Source organism: Rana temporaria, chromosome 11 (genome assembly GCF_905171775.1).
Source record: "Rana temporaria chromosome 11, aRanTem1.1, whole genome shotgun sequence".
In the NCBI taxonomy this organism is placed as follows: Eukaryota; Metazoa; Chordata; class Amphibia; order Anura; family Ranidae; genus Rana; species Rana temporaria.
Genome location: NC_053499.1, coordinates 151,003,739 through 151,031,427, shown reverse-complemented (window position 1 = coordinate 151,031,427; position 27,689 = coordinate 151,003,739). Strand labels below are relative to the sequence as shown.

The window sequence follows — 27,689 nt, the reverse complement described above, 5'->3', positions numbered from 1 at the left end:
ATTGATATCAGTTGGAGGAATAGTGCCCCATCATTGGTATCAGTGGGAGGAATAGTGACCCATCATTGGTATCAGTGGGAGGAATAGTGTCCCATCATTGGTATCAGTGGGAGGAATAGTGACCCATCATTGGTATCAGTGGGAGGAATAGTGACCCATCATTGGTATCAGTGGGAGGAATAGTGCCCCATCATTGGTATCAGTGGGAGGAATAGTGACCCATCATTGGTTGCTGACAGTGAGGGTAATAATGCCCCAAGGGCCAGGTAAAAGCAAGCAAAGGGCCACATCTGGCCCCCGGGCCGCAGTTTGGAGACCCCTGCATTAGGGTGTGCACTCCAAAGCTCAAGCAAATGGTACCGATCACTTACTGTGTTCATTCACAAAAGGAAGGGGCCGGTAAATGATATATTTATCGACTCCTTCCCCCACTCCTTTTAAAACTTCTCTAGTGTGTGACAGCAGCAGCAGCAGCCTTTGGGAGAGAAGAGGAAGGAAGTTGGGAGTGCAGGGGCACACCAGGCACACCTATGGTGGGTAACACTCTGTACAGCGTTCAGCCCCAGCAGCAGCCTGCTATAGACTTTTAGCCAGATTCAGGTAGGGGCGTCGCATCTTTAAGGCGGCGTAGCGTATCGTATTTACGCTACGCCGCCTTAAGTCAGAGAGGCAAGTACTGTATTCACAAAGTACTTGCCTCCTAACTTACGGCGGCGTAGCGTAAATGGGGCCGGCGTAAGCGCACCTAATTCAAATGAGGATGAGGTTTTAAGTTAATGGAGGGTGACCCGACGTGATTGACGTTTTTTACACATGCGCCGTCCGTGGACATATCCCAGTGTGCATTGCTCCAAAGTACGCCGCAAGGACGTATTGGTTTCGACGTGAACGTAAATTACGTCCAGCCCTATTCACGGACAACTTACGCAAACGACGCGGGAACGACGGCCATACTTAACATTGACTAGGCCAGCTATTTGATGGAATAACTTCACGCCGGAAAACGCCTTACGTAAACGGCGTATCTTTACTGCGACGGGCGCACGTACGTTCGTGAATCGGCGTATCTAGGCATTTACTAGGCATGTGCATTTCGTTTCGTTCCGAATCGAAATTCGGACGAATTTTTCATTATTTCGACATTCGGATGCATACGAATTCCCGAATTGCAATTTTAATGAATTTACCGAATCCGAACGAACGTTTTCGATTCCGAATCGAAAACCCGCGGACGAAATTCGATCGGAATTCAAATTTTTTTTTTTTTTTTTTCGAATTCCGATCGAATTTCGAAATTATATTCGAAAAGAGACTATTTGTTGTCGAATCCAGTCGAAATACTTTCGAATTCGACCGGATTTTTCGAAATTCGGTCGAAAACGAACGAATTTCGAAAACGGTCTAAATATTTTCAAATTCGACCGGATTTTTCGAAATTCGGTCGAAAACGAACGAGTTCCGAAAACGAATTTAACACATGTAACGAACCTAACTTAACGAAATTAATTAAATAACGAATTAAAACGAAACAAAATTTTCCCTTTTGCACATGCCTAGCATTTACATATTCTACGTCAAACTCAACGGAAGCGCCACCTAGCGGCCAGCGTAAATATTGCACCCTAAGATACGACGGCGCAGGCTGTCGTATCTTAGCTAGGTTTAAGTGTATCTCAGTTTGAGAATACACTTAAACTTACGACGGCGCAGATTCAGAGTTACGTCGGCGTATCTACTGATACGCCGGCGTAAATCTTTCTGAATCTAGCGATTTGACAGGCTGCAGGAAACAGGGCTGGGTGCTGCATCTGGTGCATTACAACGCCCCGCAGCTAGAGGGCCCCCACGTGCAAGGGAGTCGCGTCTTTATATGTCTCTGCGCTCAGCTGGAACCCATAACAGGTGATGAGTTTTTGGCTCACCTAGCTCTGTCCTCTGTTGTTTGTCTTTCAGTATATTCATGGCCGTCAGTCCCTCCGGTATGCGGTCATAGAGCTGGGACAAGGCCTTCTCCTGTCTGTCTTCATCATCGTGTCGGCCCACTGTAGCAAAGAATTAGACGGTTATATGACGGCATCTGAAAAGTCTAATGACTAGTATAATAAGGAGTTCGGTATTTTAATTAGGTAGCACCAATATATTCTGCAGTCCTGTAGAAGGCTATTCACATCAGACTCCGCCCTGGAGGAGCTGACAGTCACACAGATACATACCGCAAGACAATTATCATACAGTATTTTATGTGACAACGTGAGAATAATCCACTGACTAGTATAACAAGGGTAGTATTTACAAAATAGTTTTAGACTCTGAAACTGCATGTACATTCATTATGTGAGAATGGGGGGGAAATCAAAAGCCATTAGACAATTTTCTCTCCAGGTTAAATGCTATTTATTTATACAAAATAGAGGTAGATGCGTAAATAGCTCATTATGGGCACTAGACCGTGCTGATGATCATAGCAATTACTTATTTGTTTGCAGTGATAGTTATTTTAAAGTCAAAAATTGTAAAAAAAAAAAAAAGCCCATTGGAAGGTCACCCTAGTTTAGTTATACTGGGATGTTGAACTTGTTATTAATTATGTTAGTTTAGATTGTCTTGTGTATAAGTATTCTCATGGCTCCTGAAGAAGTAAATTAAGTCCAAGAAACACGTCGGCTACAAGAAATCAGTATTTCATGATACAATGTCTTGTTATGTCATATCAATGTTATAATGTCTATGTTGTATGTTGGTGTTTTTTTGCTATGTTGGGCGACAACATTTTTTTTTTTTTTTTTTTACAAGGGTTGACTTTAAATAAAGAAATTGTGTTTTATTGTAAGATGTTGCGATTCAAAAGTCCCTTTTTCCCATACATTCTTTATTTTTGATACTATTACGGGGATGTGGTGCTGTCCTTTATAAACAATTTTAGTGCTGTTGATACTTACACTGATGTTCGATGAGCACAATCGCCACGAAATAGTGAGCCAGTGCTTTGTAATGTTCGGCTTTTACTTGCACCATGACGGACCAGGAGTAGGGCACGTTCTCCTTGATGGGAGCCTGGTTCATGGCGTTGTACACTTGCGTGTGAATCTCGCTGACCTGCAGGCAAATCAAGGAGAAATACGTGAGCATCAATCAGATCACAAGAGCAATGCAAGAGTTTATGCACTTAAAGCGGGAGTTCACCCGAATAATTTTTTTTTTAACATTAGATTGAGGCTCATTTTGTGAAGGGGAATCGGGTGTTTTTTTAAAAATCCGAGCAGTACTTACCGTTTTAGAGAGCGATCTTCTCCGCCGCTTCCGGGTATGGTCTTCGGGACTGGGCGTTCCTATTTGATTGACAGGCTTCCGACGGTCGCATACATCGCGTCACGAGTAGCCGAAAGAAGACGAACGTCGGTGCGGCTCTATACGGCGCCTGCGCACCGACGTTCGGCTACTTTCGGAAAATCGTGACGCGATGTATGCGACCGTCGGAAGCATGTCAATCAAATAGGAACGCCAAGTCCCGCAGCCCATACCCGGAAGCGGCGGAGAAGATCGCTCTCTAAGTACTGCTTAGATTTAAAAAAAACTACCCGATTCCCCTTGACAAAATGAGCCTCAATCTAATGTTAAAAATGAACTTTTCGGGTGAACCTCCACAAAAGGGACAATAAACATAAATTACTTCTGAGAGTTCATAAAAAGAGTTTTATCAGATGACAAGGGGTGGTCAGGAGGGACAGCTGCCCTGGGTGCATACGAGCAAGGGGGCGAACAGACACAGGGGGCACACCCATTCTATGGCATGTATTAATAGTGAGTCTGGCTGCATTTGGGGGGGGGGGGGCACACTGGCTGCATTTGAGGGGGGGCACACTGGCTGCATTTCGGGGGAGGGGTACACTGGCTGCATTTCGGGGGGGGCACACTGGCTGCATTTCGGGGGGGGGGCACACTGGCTGCATTTCGGGGGGGGGGGCACACTGGCTGCATTTCGGGGGGGGGCACACTGGCTGCATTTCGGGGGGGGGGCACACTGGCTGCAATTGATTTTTTTTTTTTAGTTTTTTGCGCTCCCCCGAAAAATGTTGAGCACCAGCCACCACCAGGGATGGACTGGCCATTGGGACTACAGGGAGTTTCCCGGTGGGCCGATGGCTCAGTGGGCCAGCCTCAGTGACAGCAGAATGCCGCGTCCCTCCGCTCCTCTGTCTCTTCCTCCCCGCAGCGCTCACCTGGGGGGGGGGGGAAGCAGGGGGGGAGGACCAGAGGAGCATGGGGGGAGGGGACAGACAGCTGACTCAACAGCTACGGCCTGGGAGTTTCTCACTTCTGCCTAATCTTGTCCCATAAGGGGGGGGCACCAAACTGATTCTTTGCCCCGGGTGAAATAATGTCTAGCTTCCCCACTGGTACTGCCTATAAGAGTACCAGTACCAGCCGTTCTACTCTAATAAATGGAACGGCTACTGTCTAGTGAAGGGGGAGAGGGGGCTTGGGTGACCCTTGCGGGAGTTGTCTGGCCGCCATGGGAGAGACCTGTCAAAGTGGGCCAGTCTGGATGAAGTCCAGGGCCAAATTTCTGTCCCAGTCCAGCCCTGGGCACCACTGATAGCTATACCTACAAAAGGGGCCGGCCTGACGTCATCTAGCAGGACTTCATTTTTTGACTAATGTTTCCCCTTTAATTTCCCATTACAGTTCCAGCAATAACCATTGAGGGAATGATTAACCGATACCTAGAGATAGGATTCCTTCTACGTGCACACCTACAGCACTCAGGTGTTGGTTACTGTGAGAACGTCTTTTATTTTCCTACAGATCCATAAAAACGAGATTTCCAAGAGATATTTAACAAGAAGTCTATTGGCTCAAGGCCAGACCTGACCTACCCAATTCACAATACTTAATAGATATCTTCAATTGCGTCATGCATTCCAATCCCGATTCAAGAACAAGACCAAAGAATGAATCCTTTCCCTCGGACTTGGAGAATTTACTGATGACAGAAAAGTTTCCTAAAACACTATTCGCTAGATTCAGAGACGTTTACGCCGGCGTATGAGTAGATACGCCGTCGTAACTCTGAATCTACGCCGTCGTACATTTAAGCGTATTCTGGAAACCAGATACGCTTAAATTAGGCTAAGATACGAGCGGCGCAAGTCTCCTACGCCGTCGTATCTTAGGGTGCAATATTTACGATGGCCGCTAGGTGGCGCTTCCGTTGATTTCTGTGTAGAATATGTAAATGAGCTAGATACGCCGATTCAGAACCGTACGTGCGCCCGGCGCATTTTTTTACGTCGTTTACGTAAGGCTTTTTCCGGCGTAAAGTTAGTCAAACAAAAAGCTGGCCTAGCCAAGTATGGACGTCGTTCCCGCGTCGAATTTTGAAATTTTTACGTCGTTTGTGTAAGTCGGCCGTGAATAGGGCTGGACGTAATTTACGTTCACGTCAAAACCAATACGTCCTTGCAGCGTATTTTGGAGCAATGCACACTGGGATATGTCCACGAACGGCGCATGCGCCGTTAGTTAAAAACGTCAATCACGTCGGGTCACTAGTTATTAACATAAAACACGCCCCCCTGTTCATCATTTGAATTAGGTGCGCTTAGGCCGGCCCATTTACGCTACGCCGCCGTAACTTAGGAGGCAAGTGCTTTGTGAATACAGCACTTGCCTCTCTGACTTACGGCGGCGTAGCGTATAGGCGATACCCTACGCCGCCTCAAAATTAAGCCAGTCTATCTGAATCTGGCTATATCAGTTACTTATAAGGAACGGTTCAAGGTTAGGCCTAAGGCAGTGATCAAGTGCAGAGTGCAGTGAGAGGCTGAAGTCCTGGACAGTCGGGGGGACGGGGGGGGGGGGGGGGGGGGGGGACCAGTGTTATCAACCGCCCATATTTCTAGGGGCAACCCGTAAAAACAGGCACTTTTTTGATTCTGTGCAACTGTACAGCATTATGGCCACTAGATGGTGCTGACTATCATAGGAAATAGATATGCTCATCAGCTCCTTCTAGTGGCCATAATGCAGTATTTTCTGCATTCACACAAAATTCAGATTATAGCTTCAGAATCTTTGATATTGCCCCATTCACATAGAATGAATATACATGCATTTTTGATTTTTCATATTTAAAAAAAAAAAATACCTTTGCTGCCTCTTGCGCCACCTTAGCCAATGTGCAGAATTCATTATGGACCCCGGACAGGATCGTCTGCTCGAAGTGACACTCGTGAGCTTCTGCCAGCAGCATTTTAATGAGGGCACCCAACATGGCTGGACTCATGTCATAGCTGGGGGTGTGTGTGAAGGTTTCCTTCAGGTAGCTAAGAGCTCCTGGAAGAGAAGGAAAGGAGATTGTAGAAAGTTTGTCATGTCTGAATACTTTTCATTGAAAAATGTTCTTTTAAAAGTAAAAAAATCGATCATTTACAGGAAAAAGATCATCTTGATGTTAACATTAATTGTCAATGTTAAGCCCATGACTAAGCAGTAAACCTATGAGTAGAGGCGGCTCTTTAATTAGGCGGTCGCCAAAGGTTTTGCACTAACAGGGGCCTCGCGGCCACCTAACTTACCCAATGCATTACCCCAGTTTGGAGGGACAGGGGACCTTAAGGCTGCTGTGCTCAGGCAGCGTTAAGAGCCCTGACTCAGAAACGGGGGCCGCCAGCGTCCCTAACAACAACCAGTGAATATTGGTGACACCACCCCTTGTGACGTCAATAACCCAGCATGCCCTCAGTCAATGACATCACAAGGGGGCGGGTTTTACCAGGTGACTTCACCGGGTGGCCCCCACCCCTTAGTTATTAAAAAGCAGGATCTGTGGGGCAGCCTTGTTAAAGGGGGCTTCCAGATTCTGATAATCCCCCCTGCCCGCAGACCCCCACAACCACCGGCCAGGGTTGTGGGGAAGAGGCTCTTGTCCTTGAATTATTTTTCCCCATCATGGGTGTGAATGGGGTCCCATGTCAAGTTTTGCCTAAGGCCTCATAAAGCCTAGAGCCGCCTCTGCAGGTGAGCTCATCTCTCGGTCACTCAGCTCTCTCTTCCTGTCAGTATTCTCCATACACTGCAGCACACCTGGTTGACTTATTGTACTGCTTCCCCATCCCTCCTCTGAGCTCTGCTGTATAGAGACTGCAAAATGCAAATTCCAAGGAAAATTCAGGTACTTTCACTGCTTGCATTAAAAAAAAAAAAAAACAACACACTTAATGATGTACTAATAATAAATTAGCTACAGACCCTTTTCCCCCATCCTTAGAGGCAGGGGTGTGTCCCTCCATCAGGGATGAGATTTGTGGAAGGGCAAGGGTCTCTCCAGGAGGCTGGAGGCTTTGTAGGAACACTGTGGGTGGCTGAGGGCTGTCAGACGGCCTAGGGCACTTTAGAGGGGCGAGAGGCACCGTAGGAGACTAGAGGGCACTGCTTGGGCTAGTTGGCACTGTGGGACACTACTGGAGGTTGTGAGGCTCTGTGGAGGCACTATGGCACTGAGGGGGTTTGTGAACAGTATGGCGGCTGAGGGCTGTGAGTGAGCCTAAGGGCACTGTGGGGGGAGGTTGAGAGGCACTGTACAGGACTGGAGGGCACTGCTTGGGCTAGTAAGCACTGTGGGATACTGATGGAGGTTGGGAGGCTCAGTGGAGGCATTATGGGAGGACGGGGAACACTGTGGTGGCTGATAGCCATCAGTGGACCTAGGGAAACTGTAGGGGGTTGCGAGGCACTGTAGGAGACTGGAGGGCACTGCTTGGGCTAGTAGGCACTGTGGGACGCTACTGGAGGTTGAGAGGCTCTGTGGAGGCATTAAGGCACTATGGGAGGTTGGGGAACACTGTGGCGGTTGAGGGCTGTCAGAGGGTCCAAGGGCACTGTGGGGGGTTGAGAGGCACTGTAGGAGACTAGAGGGCACTGCTTGCGCTAGTAGGCACTGGGGGACACTGCTGGAGATTGGGAGGCTCTGTGGAGGCATTATGGCACTATGGGAGGTTGGGGAACACTGTGGCGGTTGAGGGCTGTCAGAGGGTCTAAGGGCACTGTGGGGGGTTAAGAGGCACTGTAGGAGACTAGAGGGCACTGGTTGCGCTAGTAGGCACTGTGGGACACTGCTGGAGGTTGGGAGGCTCTGTGGAGGCATTATGGCACTATGGGAGGTTGGGGAACATGGTGGCGGTTGAGGGCTGTCAGAGGGTCTAAGGGCATTGTGGGGGGTTGAGAGGCACTGTAGGAGACTAGAGGGCAGTGCTTGCGCTAGTAGGCACTGTGGGACACTGCTGGAGATTGGGAGGCTCTGTGGAGGCATTATGGCACTATGGGGGGGTTGGTGAACACTGATAGCTGTCAGTGGACTGGAAGGCACTACTTGGGCTAGGGGGCTGGAGGCTCTCTAGTAGGCCAGGTGGTACTGTAGAAGGATTGGGAACAGTGTGGGGGTTGAGGGCTCTCTGGGGGCACTATGGGGAGTTGAGGGGCACTGTGAGAAATGATGGAAGCACTATGAGAGCTGGGGTGTACTGTGGTAGGTTAGGGGGATCTACAGCTAGCTGAAGACGTGGGAGAAGAGAGGCCACAGCAAACCATGTCCCGGAGATTGAGAACCAATGGGGCAGAACCTCTCTCACGCTCAGTCTGATAACTGGTGTGTAGGGGATTGTAAGCAGAAAATATAAATATACTTTCAGGTAGTTATATTCGCTGTATTCAGCCTTTTCTTCTTTTCAAAGAAAGCCTATCTGTACTAAAGGGTGTGGTATTTGCCTGGAGTTACGCTTTCAAGCGGAGGACTACTCGAGGAGTCAACAAACTCTGTTGCCCGTTGACCGATGGCAATCTCTGCGCGTTTCGTTAGAACCAAACAGCCCGTCCATTCTCATATCTCTCCATTATCAGACCGCCTTCCTTAGCGGCACGTAGCTCAGTTGCCACAAAACACACAATGTAAACAGCAGCCAGTTCCAGGACTTTCCCTGCAACCGGTCCGGCAAGTCACAGAGGCTCAGGCAGTGACACAATATTAACAGGATGGGTGCTAAGTTTTCAATCCATCAACACATCATCTCATCACTAAATGACATCTGTTTATTTAGTGTCACTTTCAATAAACTTTAAAAGCCAATGTAAACTCTAAGGGGTGTGTTCATTTAAAAAAAAATTGCAACGCTATTCATCCTGGAGAATGCATGTACATTTAATCGGTGCACATGGGTGAAAAAAACAAAACAAAGGATTGCTTTTAGGTCATTTACTGTGTCGGAGGAATGTATTCCAATGATTTTCAAATGGTAAAACACTGCATTGGCCACTAGATGGTGCCAAGTTCTTAAGATACTTGGTGCCATCTAGTGGCCAAATTCGGTATGATTTTATTTTAAGTCAATAAAAAACATTCATCCAGTTCAGGAAATAGTCTTTCAGTATTTTTTTTCAACTTTCCATCTATTAAATCTTCTGCCCTTGTTGTCATTTTAACTTTGGATAGCAAAACATTTTTTTTTTCTGGAGGAAAGTATAACATTTTTTTTTTTTTTTTAAATAAACGTTTCTTTACAACCCCTTTAACTGAACAAGCTGAAGTTGGAAGCCGATTGGTTACCATGCACAGCTACACCAGAGTCTGTGTGCACCCGTTTTAGTAAATCCCCCCATAATCTATATAATGGCCCAGATTCAAGTAGAATTGCGCTTTATTTGCGCAGGCACAGGGCAGCGATTTTGCCCTGCGCCCACACAAATATTTTGCGCTGCCCTCGATTCACGGAGCAGTAGCTCCGTAAATTGCGAGGGCGCGCCGGCAAAATTGCCCGGCGTAAGCGCGCGCAATGTAAATGATCCCGCCGGGGGCGGGAATCATTTAAATTAGGCGCGCTCCCGCGCCGAGCGTTCAGCGCATGCTCCGTCGGGAAACTTTCCCGACGTGCATTGCGGCAAATGACGTCGCAAGGACGTCATTTGCTTCTAAGTGAACGTGAATGGCGTCCAGCGCGTTTCACTTACGCAAACGCCGTGAAATTCAAATTTCACGGCGCGGGAAGGGTGGCTATACTTTAGCATTGGCTGCGCCTGCTATTAGCAGGAGCAGCCTTACGCTAAAGATGCCGTACGGAAACTCCGTACCGTGCGTACGCAGGGCCCGCGCAACTTTGTGAATCGGTGTTAGTATGCAATTTGCATACTATACGCTGATCACAATGGGAGCGCCCCCTAGCGGTCATCGCTAGAATGCAGCCTAAAATCTGCGTGGCATAAGAGCCTTATGCCACACAGATTTTAGGCTGCAGTCGGCGTAGCGATGTTCCTGAATCAGGAGCATTCGCTACGCCGGAGCAAGTAAGCAATTGCGCCGTGTAACCTATGGTTACACGAGCGCAATTGCTTCTTGAATCTGGCCCAATGTGTCTAAAAGGTTTATATTTTTATGATTGTCAGCTCCATCTAGTGGCCATAATGAAGTATATTCCTCAACTGAGGCATTTTAAGAAATTATCACAATATGACCACTAGATGGCAATGATGATTATCCAAAATAAACAGACAAATTATGTACTGACTGTGCAAATGCTTGAGATATATGTACAGCAATATTTTTTATATTTTTATCTATTATATTTATTTATAAAGTGAATGTGATTTTCACCAAATATTCTCTGGTGGAGAATCAATCACGGTCATTGAAAAGCACATGGGAGATGCTCCTGCAAAGAATGTCAGATATGTTACTTTTACATGAAGGTCACTAGTAGTTCAGGTTTGTCTGCTGGAATCTGGGAGGTGGTAGGAGAGGAGAGAGCAGCAGCAGCAGCAGGTACAAAGGTCCCTCCGTGATTCATTAACCAGCTTCCACAATAAATACAATAAACACTCGGCAGCTGATAACCTTCATTGTCCGACTTCTCAGAAATCTCTGAAACTAATCATTTGTTCTTTTTAGAACTGGCTAACGCAGAGGTTTTCAAACTGACCCCATAAAGGAGAGTTCACACCGGTATTACCAATAAGGGGGGCTTAGCCTGTGCCGGTGTTTTGACGAGAAATGACCCCCCCCCCCGTCAAATAAGGCCCCCCCCCCGTACTGCGCTGGCGCAGCATGGTGCACTACGGAGGCGGTCGAAAGTTTTTCGAACATGAACAGCTGTACACGGCGCAAAAAAAGAGGACATTCTGCCACGCGCTCACGTTCGCGCACGCTCCTGATGCTCGTGCAACTCTGTAAGGGGCAGGTTTATTATTGATTGAACTCTGCAAGGGGCGGGTGTCTTACTGATTGAACTCTGCAAGGGGCGGGTGCATTACAGATTGAACTCTGCAAGGGGCGGGTGCATTACAGATTGAACTCTGCAAGGGGCGGGTGCATTACAGATTGAACTCTGCAAGGGGCGGGTGTATTACAGATTGAACTCTGCAAGGGGCGGGTGTATTACAGATTGAACTCTGCAAGGGGCGGGTGTATTACTGATTGAACTCTGCAAGGGGCGGGTGTATTACAGATTGAACTCTGCAAGGGGCGGGTGTATTACAGATTGAACTCTGCAAGGGGCGGGTGTATTACAGATTGAACTCTGCAAGGGGCGGGTGTATTACAGATTGAACTCTGCAAGGGGCGGGTGTCTTACAGATTGAACTCTGCAAGGGGCGGGTGTCTTACAGATTGAACTCTGCAAGGGGCGGGTGTCTTACTGATTGAACTCTGCAAGGGGCGGGTGTCTTACTGATTGAACTCTGCAAGGGGCGGGTGTCTTACTGATTGAACTCTGCAAGGGGCGGGTGTCTTACTGATTGAACTCTGCAAGGGGCGGGTGTCTTACTGATTGAACTCTGCAAGGGGCGGGTGCCTACAGAAGAGGCCGTATTGTACAATGATGGGCAGAGCTCATACGATGGGGGTGGATTTCTCAAAAGGGGCGGATGTATTATTGATTCATCCGCCCCTTCGAGAAAAAACACCCCCATCGTTTTAGCTCTACCCATCATTATACAATACGGCCTCTTCTTTAAATGAAACAGACTCCTTGCAGAGTTCAACCAATACTACACCCGCCCCTTTAAAAGTTGCAAGAACATCGGGAGCGTGAATGCACACGCCCCTTGCAGAGTTACACGAGTATCGGGAGCGTGAATACACCCGCCCCTTGCAGAGTTACACGAACATCGGGAGCGTGAATACACCCGCCCCTTGCAGAGTTACACGAGCATCGGGAGCGCGAATACACCCGCCCCTTGCAGAGTTACACGAGCATCGGGAGCGTGAATACACCCGCCCCTTGCAGAGTTACACGAGCATCGGGAGCGCGAATACACCAGCCCCTTGCAGAGTTACACGAGCATCGGGAGCGCGAATACACCCGCCCCTTGCAGAGTTACACGAGCATCGGGAGCGTGAATACACCCGCCCCTTGCAGAGTTACACGAGCAGGTTTCTGCACAGATATCAATGTAAATCGCGGCCCGAAATTGCAAAAAGTAGTACAAGAACTACTCTTTGAAATCGGTGCAGCGCCGCACCGATTAGGACGGTGACAATTGCCGTCAAATTCCGCAGATTTAAGGTGCGATTTGGCATCTCAAATCGTACCAGCGTGAACCAGGCCTTAAAGTCATAGTAAACTTGACCTCGTTATGATGTCAATCTTGTTACCTGCAGCTTTCTGGAACATAGTGACCGCTTCCTCCAGGCCGCTCTTCGTCTGCCTGTTGCAGCGTGTACCGATCTGGGTGTAGAGCGCACCGATGTTGAAGAGAATGCTGGCCTTCTCGAGATAAATGTTGGGCTGGCTGACGGGAACACCAGTGAATGAGTCGTACCTAAAACAGAAGAACAAGGCAAAATTTAACCATTTAATACGGAAGGAATTCTTCCACTGAGGGCACTTGGCTAAGAGCAGGGGTGTCAAACACAATTTCATCGTGGGCCGCATCAGCATTATGAGTGCCCTCAAAAGGGCCGGTTGTATCTGTAAGATTAGATGTCCAGCGCATCCCCTCCCCATATATTAGATGACAAGAGCCACCCCACCATCAGAAGTCGAGTCCCCCACTCTCCCTTAGATCACAGTGCACCCCCCTTTCCTTATGCTGCTGCTGGGAAGAAGCTGGATGCATTGCTTGAAAGCAGAAAGTAAGGGTCTAGAGGAGGGCTGGAGCTCTCCTGCAGCTTCAGGAGAGGTGCGAGGGCCACATGAAATTGCCCGGATTTGTCCCGCGGGCCTAGTATTTGACACTTGTGGCGAAAAGGGTCTTCTTCTCATTACCTTGTGTCTACAGGACAGGAAGTAAGGCAATCTCCCAAATGGGACATAGGTGACCTGGCAGGGGCTTGAACACTTCTCCAATAAAAAAAAATAAAAAAATGATATACCGTATTTATCGGCGTATACCGCGCACTTTTGTGCCCTGAAAATCAAGGCAAAATCGTGGGTGCGAGGTATACGCCGATACCCGCTTTCCCGCGCCGAGTTTTGAATACTGCGCCGACATATACCGAGCGCAGTACACTCGGGTATAGTCGGCCAGTCTCGCCTCCTTCCGCACTCACGTCCTGGACGTACAGGACGTGAGCGCGAGTGTTGCCGAGCCTGCCCGACAATACACGAGTGTACTGCGCTCGGTATATGTCCGCGCAGCATTCAAAACTCGGCGCGGGAAACGAGCGGGGAGGACGCGAGGACGCCGCAGACTGGACCCGAAGAAGAGGACACCAGAAGCCCGCAGACGGAACCCCGGACCCGACGAAGAGGACACCCGAAGCCGCAGAAGGACGCCGGACCCGACGAAGAGGACACCCGAAGCCCGCAGACGGACCCCGGACCCGACGAAGAGGACACCTGAAGCCGCAGACGGACGCCGGACCCGACGAGGCCGCCGATGGACGCCGCGCAAGACACCAAAACCAAGTACAAAAAAAACGTTTTTTCCACAGGATTGGGGGCCACTTTAGGGGTGCGCAGTATACGCGGGAGCGCGTTACACCGCAATAAATACGGTATGTATGTATATATATATATATATATATATAAATATATAATATGCCTTTGAATATACTTCGGGTCAGTTGTCCTTCTCTACCATATCAATACCGACATCTTCTCTCATTTATAATGAATGCTCTACAAGTATAGTTTTTAAACCAGCACCCATCTTATAATCTTCAAATCAGAATATTCTTTCCTTTTATTGCCTTCCTTTAAATGTATGACCTCGCCCCATTGATGTGGGGAAGAAAAAGAAGCCATAATCATTTGTGGTCAGCCAGCCGGCCATACACGGACTTGGCGGTTCACTTTGTAGGGCTGAACAAGCGCTGACCATGCCTGAGTCATAGGCATCAATTAAAGCAGAACTAAAAGCAGTAAAACTGTTTTTAATGATACCCTACACAAAATAACACGCATGTAACCCCCGGCACCGCATAGGAACCTTAGAAATGGACTTCAGCTTTAAAAGCTGTTCTGAGGCCATAATATACCGCGGAAAAAGGAAACACAAAGCCATTACACGGAGCGTATCTTCTTTCTGTATTCAGAAAGCAAGATACGCCGAAATTAGGCTAAGATCCGACTGGCATATCTTAGGGTGCATATTTACACTGGCCGCTAGGTGGCGCTGCCGTCGATTTCAGCGTAGAATATGCAAATGAGCTGGGTACGCCGATTCAGAAACGTACGTGCGCCCGGCGGATTTTTTTACGTCGTTTGCGTAAAGCTTTTTCCGGCGTAAGATTACTCCTGCTATATGAGGCATAGCCAATGTTAAGTATGGAGGTCGTTCCCGCGTCGAATTTAGAAAATTTTACGTCGTTTGCGCAAGTCGTTCGCGAATAGGGCTTTGCGTAAATTACGTTCACGTCGAAAGCATTGACTATTTGCGACGTGATTAGGAGCATGCGCACTGGGATACGTTCACGGCCGGCGCATGCGCCGTTCGTGAGAAACGTCATTTACGTGGGGTCATGTTTTATCTGCACAAAACACGCCCACCTCTTGACAATTTGAATTCGGCGCGCTTACGCCGGCAGATTTACGCTACGCCGCCGCAACTTATGGAGCAAGTGCTTTGTGAATACTGCACTTGCCCGTCAAAGTTGCGGAGGCGTAGCGTAAATAGGATACGCTACGCCCGCACAAACTTGCGTCCCCCTACGCGAATCTAGCCCTTTGGCTTTTGATACACTTTAAAAATTGCACATGTGAACGTACCACGTGAAGAGGACCCCCATGTTCCTGCTGGCGGGGAAGAACCGGTTCTCAAGGAAGCCGAGCTGTTGGAAATAACTTATTAGCATATCTATTCCAGATTCATCTCTGCTGGGCGTCCGACATGCCTGCAAACGAGGAGAGAACAAGCGTTAAACCTTCCGCAATCTCAAATATGCTGACAATGCACTTTGAAAGGGGCAACTCCTATCCTAACAGCTAGATAAAAATGCTGTTTATCTGCTAAAAAAAATATGCAACGCAACACAACGTGACTCATTCACCTCCTTCTGCGCTGGATGGCTGCAGACCAGGTGGGTTAAAGTGTAACTGAGGTCTCACCTACTTTTGCAACCCCCAGCTTTATACTTACCTGACCCCTATATATATATAATTATATATATAATTATATATATAAATATTTATATATATATATATATATATATATATATATATATATATATATATATATATATATATATATATATATATATATATATATATATATATATATATATATATATATATATATATATATATATATAGCCAGATTCACGTAGCGCAGCGGATCTACGTGAATTAAGATCCGCTCCCGCAAGTTTAGGAGGCAAGTGGCTAATTCACAAACCACTTACCTCCAAACTTGCGACGGCGGATCCTAAATCCCCCGGCGGAATTCAAATTCCGCGGCTAGGGGAGTGTCATATTTAAATCAGGCGCGTTCCCGCGCCGATTTAAATGCGCATGCGTCGTCCGTGGAATTTCCCGGCGTGCATTGCTCCCACTGACGTCACTAGGACGTCAGTGGTTGCGACGTGAGCGGGACTTGCGACGCGCGTGTTCGTGAATCGGCGTACGCAAACGACGTAGGAAAATTCAAATTCGACGCGGGAACGCCGGCTATACTTAACATTGGCTGCGCCTGATAAAAGAAGGGGTAAGTATACGACGGAAAACCGCTACGGAAACGACGTAAGTACACTGCGACGGGTTCGCGTACGTTCGTGAATTTGCGTATCTCGCTGATTTACATATTTATCGTAAATCAGCGGGAACGCCCCCGGCGCCATTTTTAAATTGAAAAAAAGATCCGACAGTGTAACACTGTCGGATCTAGCCCTATCTATGCGTAACCGATTCTATGAATCAGGCGCATAGATAGGACCAGTGTAAGTCAGAGATACGATGGTGTATCTGTAGATAATACACCGTCGTATCTCTTTGTGAATCTGGCCCATACTCTCTATAGGATTGAAGAGAGCAACCGCAGGTCCGGGGGGGGAAATTCTGTGCAGCTCAGCCGCACAGCCAAGAGCATGCTAAACTGGGGACAGGCAAGTGAAATCTACAAAATCAGTGTAAGGGCTCGTTCACGTGAGTGTTGCTTTCTGAAGAGTGATCCGCGTTTGGATCGCTCCTCAGAGAGCACTTGACAAGCAGTGAGGATGGGGATTTTCAGTAGGGAGGCAGATTTGTACTGGGAGGAGGGAGAATTTTTGCTTGGGGGGGGGGGGGGGCAAGCATGCAGATTGGTGCTCAGTGTTTTTGTGCGGGGATTTTTGCTGACACATAACGCTCATACGTCTATCGGCGCAGTTTGGCATGTTCGCCCCGGGCTCTAGGTGACCTTATCCCAGCACTGGACGTCATCACACTTGTAGTCCATTAATTACTTCTTTCAGCGCCATAACCAAAGGTCTGTACCTCTGTACAGACCTGTAGATGGAGGAATAGTCTGCAGGGGGCTGTGCATTGCACCCGTGAAGCACTGATTACAGTTTCAATGCTAAATTGCGAAAATATATATATATATATATATATATATATATATATATATATATATATATATATATATATATATATTAAATTCACATTTTTTTTCGCAATATTAATGCATTTATTATTAATTGCTACTGAACAATATATGAAAACAAGGTTTCTGGGACTTTTTAGGCGCAAGAAAAACAAAAAGTGTAGAAAAATATAAATGTAATACGTTAAAATTGATATAGAATGAATATATAGGATAAGATGACATTGAAAATAATGGATTGTTATAAAAACAAAAAAAGGTGCAAAACTGATTGGTCTCTACATGTTTCGCCGTTTAAACGGCTTCTTCAGGAGAACTTTGGTATCAGGCACAATGTATATCAGTGGTCTCCAAACTGTGGCCCGAGACCCAGATGCGGCCCCTTGCTTGCTTTTATCTGGCCCTTGGCACCATTTCATCCACTAATACCAACAATAGGGAAATCCTCCCCCCCCCCCCCCCTTCACATCAATGGAGAGGGCACAATTCCTCGTAATGACACCAACGATGGGGCAAAATCTCTCCCACTGACAATGGAGCCCAACAACATCTGTGATGGGGCACAATTCTTCTCAATAAAACCAACGATGGAGCACAACAACATTAGTGATGGGCACAATTCCTCTCAATGACACCAACGATGGGGCCCAATAACATCAGTGATGGGGCTCAATGACACCAACAATGGGGCCCAATAACCCGCTAGAGGGGTGACACCATCCAGATTTAAAACAAAATCGGGATGGTGACAAGTGGGGGGGGGCGGTAGAGGTGCAGGTGGCTGTGTAATGTAAAAGGGGTGCAGTGATGCAGGGTGCTGTGTAATGTAAAGGGGTGCAGAGGGCTGTGTAGTGTAAAAGGGTCCAGAGGTGCAGGGGGCTATGTGATGTAAAGGGGTGCAGAGGTGCAGGCGGCTGTGTAATGTAAAAGGGGTGCAGTGATGCAGGGTGCTGTGCAATGTAAAAGGGTCCAGAGATCTAGGGTGCTATGAGATGTAAAGGGGTCCAGTGATGCAGGGTGCTGTGTAATGTAAAGGGGTCCAGTGATGTAGGGTGCTGTGTAATGTAAAGGGGTCCAGTGATGCAGGGTGCTGTGTAATGTAAAGGGGTCCAGAGGTGCAGGGGGCTATGTGATGTAAAGGGGTCCAGTGGTGCAGGGGCTGTGTAATGTAAAGAGGTGCAGGGTGTTGTGTAATGTAAAGGGGCCCAGAGGTGCATGGTGCTGTGTAATGTAAAAGGGTCCAGAGGTGAATAGGGCTGTGAGATGTAAAGGAGTCCAGTGATGCAGGGTGCTGTGTAATTTTAAAGGGGTCCAGTGATGCAGGGGGCTGTGTAATGTAAAGAGGTGCAGGGTGCTGTGTAATGTAAAGGGGTCCAGAGGTGCGGGGTGCTGTGCAATGTAAAGGGGTCCAGAGGTGCAGTTGTGGAGAGGGGTACACAGTAGTAACAAAAAGATATTGAAGGATGCAGAGGTATGCAGAGGGCACAGTGGGGAGTTTTTACATATTTACGTGGGGGGGGGGGCGGGTGCCAGATATTGGATCCGCCCCGGGTGCCAAATGCTCTAGGTACGCCCCTGAAGAGGCCGTCCTATCACAAGAGCCGAGGACCAGAATCTGCCTTGTGAACATTTCCTAAATCCTCCTCCTGTCCATATAAGACATTGGCAGGAATTCTACGATATTACATCAAAGGAACCGATCGGATTCCTCGGCAATTAGGTCACAGTATTTTATCACAGGAGGGGAGGCCGGCAAACGCCTCTCCTAAAATTCCACCAAAAAATTCTTTCACTTTCAGATCGAGATTTATTAAAACTACCAGATGTCTCTTCATGACTCCCACCTCTGAGAAACACCAAAAACTGGGAAGGAAGACATGGAGGGGAGGACCAGCCACCAATCAGGTGATTGCGTCCATATTATACTTCAGCCTCTCATACTTTTTAGTGTGGAGGAACCCTTAAAGTATCTTTTAGGTTTCAATGAAACCCAACTAATAAATTACTATATCTACAGCCAACTGTACACTGGCAAGAACAGGAAGCTGAAATAGTAAGTCAAATGCCCCTTACATTAGTGATCAGTGAGAAGAATGCTCCTTACATTGGTGATCAGTGAGAAGAATGTCCCTTACATTGGTGATCAGTGGGAAGAATGTCCCTTACATTAGTGATCAGTGAGAAGAATGTTCCTTACATTGGTGATCAGTGGGAAGAATGTCCCTTACATTGGTGATCAGTGGGAAGAATGTCCCTTACATTGGTGATCAGTGAGAAGAATGTCCCTTACATTGGTGATCAGTGAGAAGAATGTTCCTTACATTGGTGATCAGTGAGAAGAATGTCCCTTACATTGGTGATCAGTGGGAAGAATGCTCCTTACATTGGTGATCAGTGAGAAGAATGTCCCTTACATTGGTGATCAGTGGGAAGAATGTTCCTTACATTGGTGATCAGTGGGAAGAATGTTCCTTACATTGGTGATCAGTGAGAAGAATGTTCCTTACATTGGTGATCAGTGGGAAGAATGTCCCTTACATTGGTGATCAGTGAGAAGAATGTCCCTTACATTGGTGATCAGTGGGAAGAATGTCCCTTACATTGGTGATCAGTGGGAAGAATGTCCCTTACATTGGTGATCAGTGAGAAGAATGTTCCTTACATTGGTGATCAGTGGGAAGAATGGTCCTTACATTGGTGATCAGTGAGAAGAATGTCCCTTACATTGGTGATCAGTGAGAAGAATGTCCCTTACATTGGTGATCAGTGGGAAGAATGTTCCTTACATTGGTGATCAGTGAGAAGAATGTCCCTTACATTGGTGATCAGTGGGAAGAATGTCCCTTACATTGGTGGTCAGTGAGAAGAATGTCCCTTACATTGGTGATCAGTGAGAAGAATGTTCCTTACATTGGTGATCAGTGGGAAGAATGGTCCTTACATTGGTGATCAGTGAGAAGAATGTCCCTTACATTGGTGATCAGTGAGAAGAATGTCCCTTACATTGGTGATCAGTGAGAAGAATGTTCCTTACATTGGTGATCAGTGGGAAGAATGTTCCTTACATTGGTGATCAGTGAGAAGAATGTTCCTTACATTGGTGATCAGTGGGAAGAATGTCCCTTACATTGGTGATCAGTGGGAAGAATGTCCCTTACATTGGTGATCAGTGAGAAGAATGTCCCTTACATTGGTGATCAGTGGGAAGAATGTCCCTTACATTGGTGATCAGTGGGAAAAATGTCCCTTACATTGGTGATCAGTGGGAAGAATGTCCCTTACATTGGTGATCAGTGGGAAGAATGTCCCTTACATTGGTGATCAGTGGGAAGAATGTCCCTTACATTGGTGATCAGTGAGAAGAATGTCCCTTACATTGGTGATCAGTGGGAAGAATGTTCCTTACATTGGTGATCAGTGAGAAGAATGTTCCTTACATTGGTGATCAGTGAGAAGAATGTCCCTTACATTGGTGATCAGTGGGAAGAATGCTCCTTACATTGGTGATCAGTGAGAAGAATGTCCCTTACATTGGTGATCAGTGGGAAGAATGTTCCTTACATTGGTGATCAGTGGGAAGAATGTTCCTTACATTGGTGATCAGTGAGAAGAATGTTCCTTACATTGGTGATCAGTGGGAAGAATGTCCCTTACATTGGTGATCAGTGAGAAGAATGTCCCTTACATTGGTGATCAGTGAGAAGAATGTCCCTTACATTGGTGATCAGTGAGAAGAATGTCCCTTACATTGGTGATCAGTGGGAAGAATGTTCCTTACATTGGTGATCAGTGGGAAGAATGTCCCTTACATTGGTGATCAGTGGGAAGAATGCTCCTTACATTGGTGATCAGTGAGAAGAATGTTCCTTACATTGGTGATCAGTGGGAAGAATGTTCCTTACATTGGTGATCAGTGAGAAGAATGTTCCTTACATTGGTGATCAGTGAGAAGAATGTCCCTTACATTGGTGATCAGTGAGAAGAATGTCCCTTACATTGGTGATCAGTGAGAAGAATGTCCCTTACATTGGTGATCAGTGAGAAGAATGTCCCTTACATTGGTGATCAGTGAGAAGAATGTCCCTTACATTGGTGATCAGTGGGAAGAATGTTCCTTACATTGGTGATCAGTGAGAAGAATGTTCCTTACATTGGTGATCAGTGAGAAGAATGTCCCTTACATTGGTGATCAGTGAGAAGAATGTCCCTTACATTGGTGATCAGTGGGAAGAATGCTCCTTACATTGGTGATCAGTGAGAAGAATGTTCCTTACATTGGTGATCAGTGGGAAGAATGTTCCCTTACATTGGTGATCAGTGAGAAGAATGTTCCTTACATTGGTGATCAGTGGGAAGAATGTTCCCTTACATTGGTGATCAGTGAGAAGAATGTTCCTTACATTGGTGATCAGTGGGAAGAATGAGCCTTACTTGGTGGCCAATGGGAACAATGCTTCCTACACTGATGGTCAATAGGAAAAATGCTCCTTACATTGGTGGCCAATGGGAAGAATGCGCCTTACATTGGTGGTCAGTAGGAAGAATGTCCCTTACATTGGTGGTCAGTGAGAAGAATGTTCCTTACATTGGTGGTCAGTGGGAAGAATGTCCCTTACATTGGTGGTCAGTGAGAAGAATGTTCCTTACATTGGTGGTCAGTAGGGATGAGCTTCAACGACGTTCGACTCGAACATCGTATGTTTGACAAAATACGAACGTTACGAGCCGCTCGCGCCAAATTCGAGTGGCGTGTCACGGCCCATAATTCACTGCGGCATCGCAGTGCATTGCTGGCTGATTTGTCAAGCATGCACTATGACCCGCATGCTTGGCCAATCACAGCTTGCAAAAAACGGAGAGCCATAATTAGCCAAAGCCAGGGTGGTTTAGTACATGCCCCAGCCTATAAAAGGCCGCCGGCAGAGCTGCCTTTTATGCAGAGCACCCGTTTACATCAACGTTCCCCCTATACATAAAAGCTCCCATTGAGTCAATTGCCCCCCCCCCCCCCCCATCATATCAAAGTCCTCCAATCAATCCACAGCCTGGTTGAGAGTCATCTTCCTAACCCATGAAAGGTCTATCTCTATAGTGACAGGTACACTTTTAATATGGGATCAAATACGGGAGTCTGAACATCACATGTAATCGTACCTGTCTGAGGTCCATCAGGTCGGCCAGTTCACTTTCATAATCGGCGCCATCTTCGCTGTAGTGCTCCAGGATGAAGTCCTGTACAAAGACAGAGGAAGGCGGCTTCATACATCGATTTTTAGGACATGAGAAGCAGCTAAAATTATAACAATAAAGACAGATTCTGACTGGCTGATGGTTGACGTTTCGTGTTTTTCTATGACAATCACACTACCTTTAGGACCGTCTTAAAATGTATGCTGCCCCAACGTTTCATATTCCTGATATGTGGCTGCTGTACCATGAATGTACTGGTGTAATAGGCGCAGTTTTCTAGTACAGCAGGCAGAGGGCGACAACTCTGCTTGTGATTTCAGTGCAGCAGAGGCAGCGTTGTCAGCCTCATACAGGAATTTAGGAGCGCACTGGATTTCTGGAAGCTCAGTTATTTTTCTTTACAAGGATAAAACATGGGAAAATAAGCATGAATTATAGAGATATGCATTTTTTTTTTTAATCTGGCATACACTTTGGGGTTGATTTACTGAAGCCAAATACCTTCCAACTGTCCCTGATTTGGAGCAATGTCCCTCTGTCCCTCTTTCCCCCTCATTTTGGACATCTCCCCACTGTAATATCCACAGGGGGTGGGGGGGGCAACACCGTCCCCTCTTTTATCATACAGGGGTCAGTGTTCCCCCCCCCCCCCCATCATACAGGGGTCAGTGCCCCCCCCCCCTCCATCATACAGGGGTCAGCGTCCTACCTCTCCATCATACAGGGGTCAGTGCCCCCCCCCTTCATCATACAGGGGTCAGTGTCCTACCTCTCCATCATACAGGGGTCAGTTTCCCCCCCCCTCCATCATACAGGGGGTCACCCCCCCCTCCATCATACAGGGGGTCACCCCCCCCTCCATCATACAGGGGTCAGCGTCCTACCTCTCCATCATACAGGGGTCAGTGCCCCCCCCTCCATCATACAGGGGTCAGCGTCCTACCTCTCCATCATACAGGGGTCAGTGCCCCCCCCCTCCATCATACAGTGGTCAGTGTCCCCCCCCTAAATCATATAGGGGTCAGTGTCCTACCTCTCCATCATATAGGGGTCAGTGTCCTACCTCCTCCATCATCATATCCATGGTGTGCCCCCATCCAGCCTGTGTGTATGTGATCCAGCTTGTTGCTGTCCGAGCCCTCGCCATGTCCTGTAGCTGCTGTGATGTAGATGGCGTCAGCGCGCCACTCTAAGCTCACATAGGCTGCCGCCGGGTGGACCAAGATGGCCGCCGCTCTGGGAGCTAGGCCGAAGCCGCGGCCTTTCCTATGGCCGTGGACTTTCATATGGTCATGGCCGCAGCAGAGCTCTGCGGATCACTTGGTCTGCCGATCGATCAAAATTTTTTTGATCGATCAAAGAAATTAACGATTTATCGAGGAATTAATCATTAATTTCCGCAGCCCTAGTAAAGTTGTATATAAAATGCACCTTTTTTTTATTTATCAAAAAGTGTGTTCCATTTGTAAATTCCAAAAGCCGATATAAAGGAATAGCCGTGGTAAAAAAAAAAAAAAAAAAAAAAAAAAAGCACTTGTGGGCTTAACCAATCTTATTTTTTTTGTACAATTCTCCTTTAAGGGGGCGTGGCAAGGGGTGTGTCCTATGCCTGCATACTTTTACTGATAGGTGTCCCTCATTCCCATCTCAAAAAGTTGCGAGGTGTGCAAATAGACTATTCACTTTGCAAGAGTAGTTTCTCCAGAGCTCGGTAAATGAGGTAAAGATTCACATTGCAAAGAACACCCAATCACATACAAGGAAAATTGATTGCACATGATTGGACGATGGACGTCAGCAGAGCTTCCCCTCATTTACTAAGCTCTGGTGCAACTTTGCAAAGTGCACAGTCCATTTGCCTTTAGTAAATCAACCCCTTTCATTCCGACTTCCTAAATAAATCCCCCATTCCATGCGTTTGATTGCGGAGGGATCTCGCTGTAATTTGTTGAAACGATTGCGTTTATCCGCCATTTCCCTCGCCGCCGGGTTAATCCTCAACAAACATTTCCTCAAAGGTCTATTACGTGTTCCATCAGCAGGAACAGCCCAGAATGTTCCACCGATAATTAAACGCTCCGGTATTTTTATTATCCGGTGGCGTTTGTCAGGTTTGTCTCCTTTTGTTTCATTGTCTTTAATCCTCTTATCTTAAATAAACTCGGGAATTCCAGCGCGATAAATCCAGAGCCAGCCAGGTGAGGGGAGAAAAAAGGAGGTAAAAATGGACGCTGCGATTGCCTCTGGGCCGGACCGATATCTGCGCAGCTTACGTTGGCCACGGAGGGGATCGCTATTTTCATAAGTTCTGATGAAGATCCAACATACATTACGGGCCCCCCCCCCCATTTACTGGGGTGGAGGAACTTGACTGGGCTGCACAGAGTCCTGACCTCAACCCAAAAGAACACCTTTGGGATGAATTAGAGCGGAGACTGAGAGGAAGCGCCTGAACATGGATCTTCATGGCAGGATCAGCAGGGGTTCTTTTACAGAACACTGATGATTTAAAAAAATTGAACAAAACTTTATGGCAATAACATGTTCAAGCTTCTATGAGATTTTAGACCGGCCTACTGATACATACAGTGACAACCATGTCAGCACAGCCATTTGTAGTCTCCAACTCCATTAGAAGCCCATGTGACAGGGTGACAACCAGGGCCGGACTGGGAATAAAAACCAGCCCTGGAAATAATTTCATACCAGCCCCATAGCATTATTATACCAGACCAGACTCCTCTCAAGACTCCCCCTCAGAGACTGCAGATATAATATACTGTAAGACAAGAGATGGTCAGAGGCTGTGGGCATGGTACAGGAGATGATTAGAAACTGAGCACATGATGCTAAACATGGTAAAAGAATGTAGACATGATACAGGAGATCAATGCAGCCTCACCAGTGCCCAGCATTGCAGCCTCACCGTGCCCAGCATTGCAGCCTCACCAGTGCCCAGCATTGCCGCCTCACCAGTGCCCAGCATTGCCGCCTCACCGTGCCCAGCATTGCAGCCTCACCGTGCCCAGCATTGCAGCCTCACCGTGCCCAGCATTGCAGCCTCACCGTGCCCAGCATTGCAGCCTCACCGTGCCCAGCATTGCCGCCTCACCGTGCCCAGCATTGCCGCCTCACCGTGCCCAGCATTGCAGCCTCACCAGTGCCCAGCATTGCCGCCTCACCGTGCCCAGCATTGCCGCCTCACCGTGCCCAGCATTGCAGCCTCACCGTGCCCAGCATTGCCACCTCACCGTGCCCAGCATTGCCGCCTCACCGTGCCCAGCATTGCCGCCTCACCGCGCCCAGCATTGCCGCCTCACCGCGCCCAGCATTGCCGCCTCACCGCGCCCAGCATTGCCGCCTCACCGCGCCCAGCATTGCCGCCTCACCGCGCCCAGCATTGCCGCCTCACCGCGCCCAGCATTGCCGCCTCACCGCGCCCAGCATTGCCGCCTCACCGCGCCCAGCATTGCCGCCTCACCGCGCCCAGCATTGCCGCCTCACCGCGCCCAGCATTGCCGCCTCACCGCGCCCAGCATTGCCGCCTCACCGCGCCCAGCATTGCCGCCTCACCGCGCCCAGCATTGCCGCCTCACCGCGCCCAGCATTGCCGCCTCACCACGCCCAGCATTGCCGCCTCACCACGCCCAGCATTGCCGCCTCACCACGCCCAGCATTGCCGCCTCACCACGCCCAGCATTGCCGCCTCACCACGCCCAGCATTGCCGCCTCACCACGCCCAGTATTGCCGCCTTACCTGCCAAACATTGCCACCTCACCAGTCAGTCAGTGCCAGTGGATTACATACAGCGGGCATTCTGTCTATCACACGAGCTGGTCTAGGAGGAGGGCGGGACTTTTCTCACAGCGCGCCCGGCCCTAAACATTTCACACTTCACCGTCGCACTGAGCTCAGTGACACAGCGTGACTGCGCTTTGAGCTATGCTGCAGCCACAGCGTAGCTCAAAGAGGCCCAAGGACAGGCGGCCTACCGGGATATATCCCGGGATCCCGGTAGGCCAGTCCGGCCCTGGTGACAACACAGGTCCACAATTAGCAGACAGGTACAGAGCGTTGTCACTCTATAACATGAAATGCCTGGACAAGGGCCTTCATGGCAGGATCACCGGGGTTTATTTTACTGAAAGCAGCAGATTTAAAAAGAGACTGAGAATAACTTTTGAAATGATGAAGATGTGAAAGAGTCTGAGATTGTAGGGATGACTTGTCTGCGCTCGTATCCCGGAATCATTTCCATAAACGTATCTCTCAGTGTGGAATTCCTGGCCGATAACGAAGCGGTGGGGCGGGGTCTTCGAGGAAGAACTCCGCACGGGGGAATTTCTTCTGACACTTCACGTCTCCGGGGAGTAGCGGCGTGACTCACATCCAGATACGGCGTCACCCTGACTTCTCCCAATGACTCCGACCGCCGCAATTAGCGAGAAGGCGAATCGTTTCCTTTCTAAATATAGATCTCACTCCGCGGTCTAAAATTAGATCTCGTTCTTGTGCAATGGAATCTTTTCATTGTAATTTCTGCCAATGGAAATTATACAATAAAGTGTCCCTGGGGAGCAATTCTATGTTTTCCGGGAATATTATACAGGAGAAAACGCTACAGAGCGCTGTATGTGGTGGGCCTCCTGTGTAGCCCCTAATGTCACCAAAGGGCCACACATAATATTTAGTGGATGTAATGTCACATAAAACTGTCAGAGAGACTGCAGACATGCTACAGGAGATGGTCAGAGACTGCAGACATGCTACAGGAGATGGTCAGAGACTGCAGACATGCTACAGGAGATGGTCAGAGACTGCAGACATGCTACAGGAGATGGTCAGAGACTGCAGACATGGTACAGGAGATGGTCAGAGACTGCAGACATGGTACAAGAGATGGTCAGAGACTGCAGACATGGTACAAGAGATGGTCAGAGACTGCAGACATACTACAAGAGATGGTCAGAGAGTGCAGACATACTGCAGGAGATGGTCAGAGACTGCAGACATACTGCAGGAGATGGTCAGAGACTGCAGACATACTACAGGAGATGGTCAGAGACTGCAGACATACTACAGGAGATGGTCAGAGACTGCAGACATGCTACAGGAGATGGTCAGAGACTGCAGACATGCTACAGGAGATGGTCAGAGACTGCAGACATGCTACAGGAGATGGTCAGAGAGTGCAGACATACTGCAGGAGATGGTCAGATACTGCAGGAGATGGTCAGAGAGTGCAGACATGATACAAGAGATGGTCAGAGAGTGCAGACATGATACAAGAGATGGTCAGAGACTGCAGACATGATACAAGAGATGGTCAGAGACTGCAGACATGATACAAGAGATGGTCAGAGACTGCAGACATGATACAAGAGATGGTCAGAGACTGCAGACATGATACAAGAGATGGTCAGAGACTGCAGACATGATACAAGAGATGGTCAGAGACTGCAGACATGATACAAGAGATGGTCAGAGACTG

The 27,689-nt window shown here is 47.9% G+C and overlaps 1 protein-coding gene across 1 annotated transcript in view; it reads right to left on the bottom strand.

Annotated features, from left to right (window-relative positions):
• Nucleotides 1–27,689, bottom strand: part of RHPN2 (rhophilin Rho GTPase binding protein 2) — an 87,291-nt gene that overhangs the window by 9,631 nt on the left and 49,971 nt on the right. Inside the window, exons 5-10 of the mRNA XM_040329450.1 lie at nucleotides 22,162–22,239; nucleotides 15,198–15,322; nucleotides 12,641–12,807; nucleotides 6,149–6,336; nucleotides 2,940–3,096; nucleotides 1,923–2,042 (exon numbers count right to left, since the gene is read on the bottom strand). Coding sequence (XP_040185384.1) covers nucleotides 1,923–2,042; nucleotides 2,940–3,096; nucleotides 6,149–6,336; nucleotides 12,641–12,807; nucleotides 15,198–15,322; nucleotides 22,162–22,239 — 835 coding nt within the window. The remainder of the gene's footprint in view (nucleotides 1–1,922; nucleotides 2,043–2,939; nucleotides 3,097–6,148; nucleotides 6,337–12,640; nucleotides 12,808–15,197; nucleotides 15,323–22,161; nucleotides 22,240–27,689) is intronic.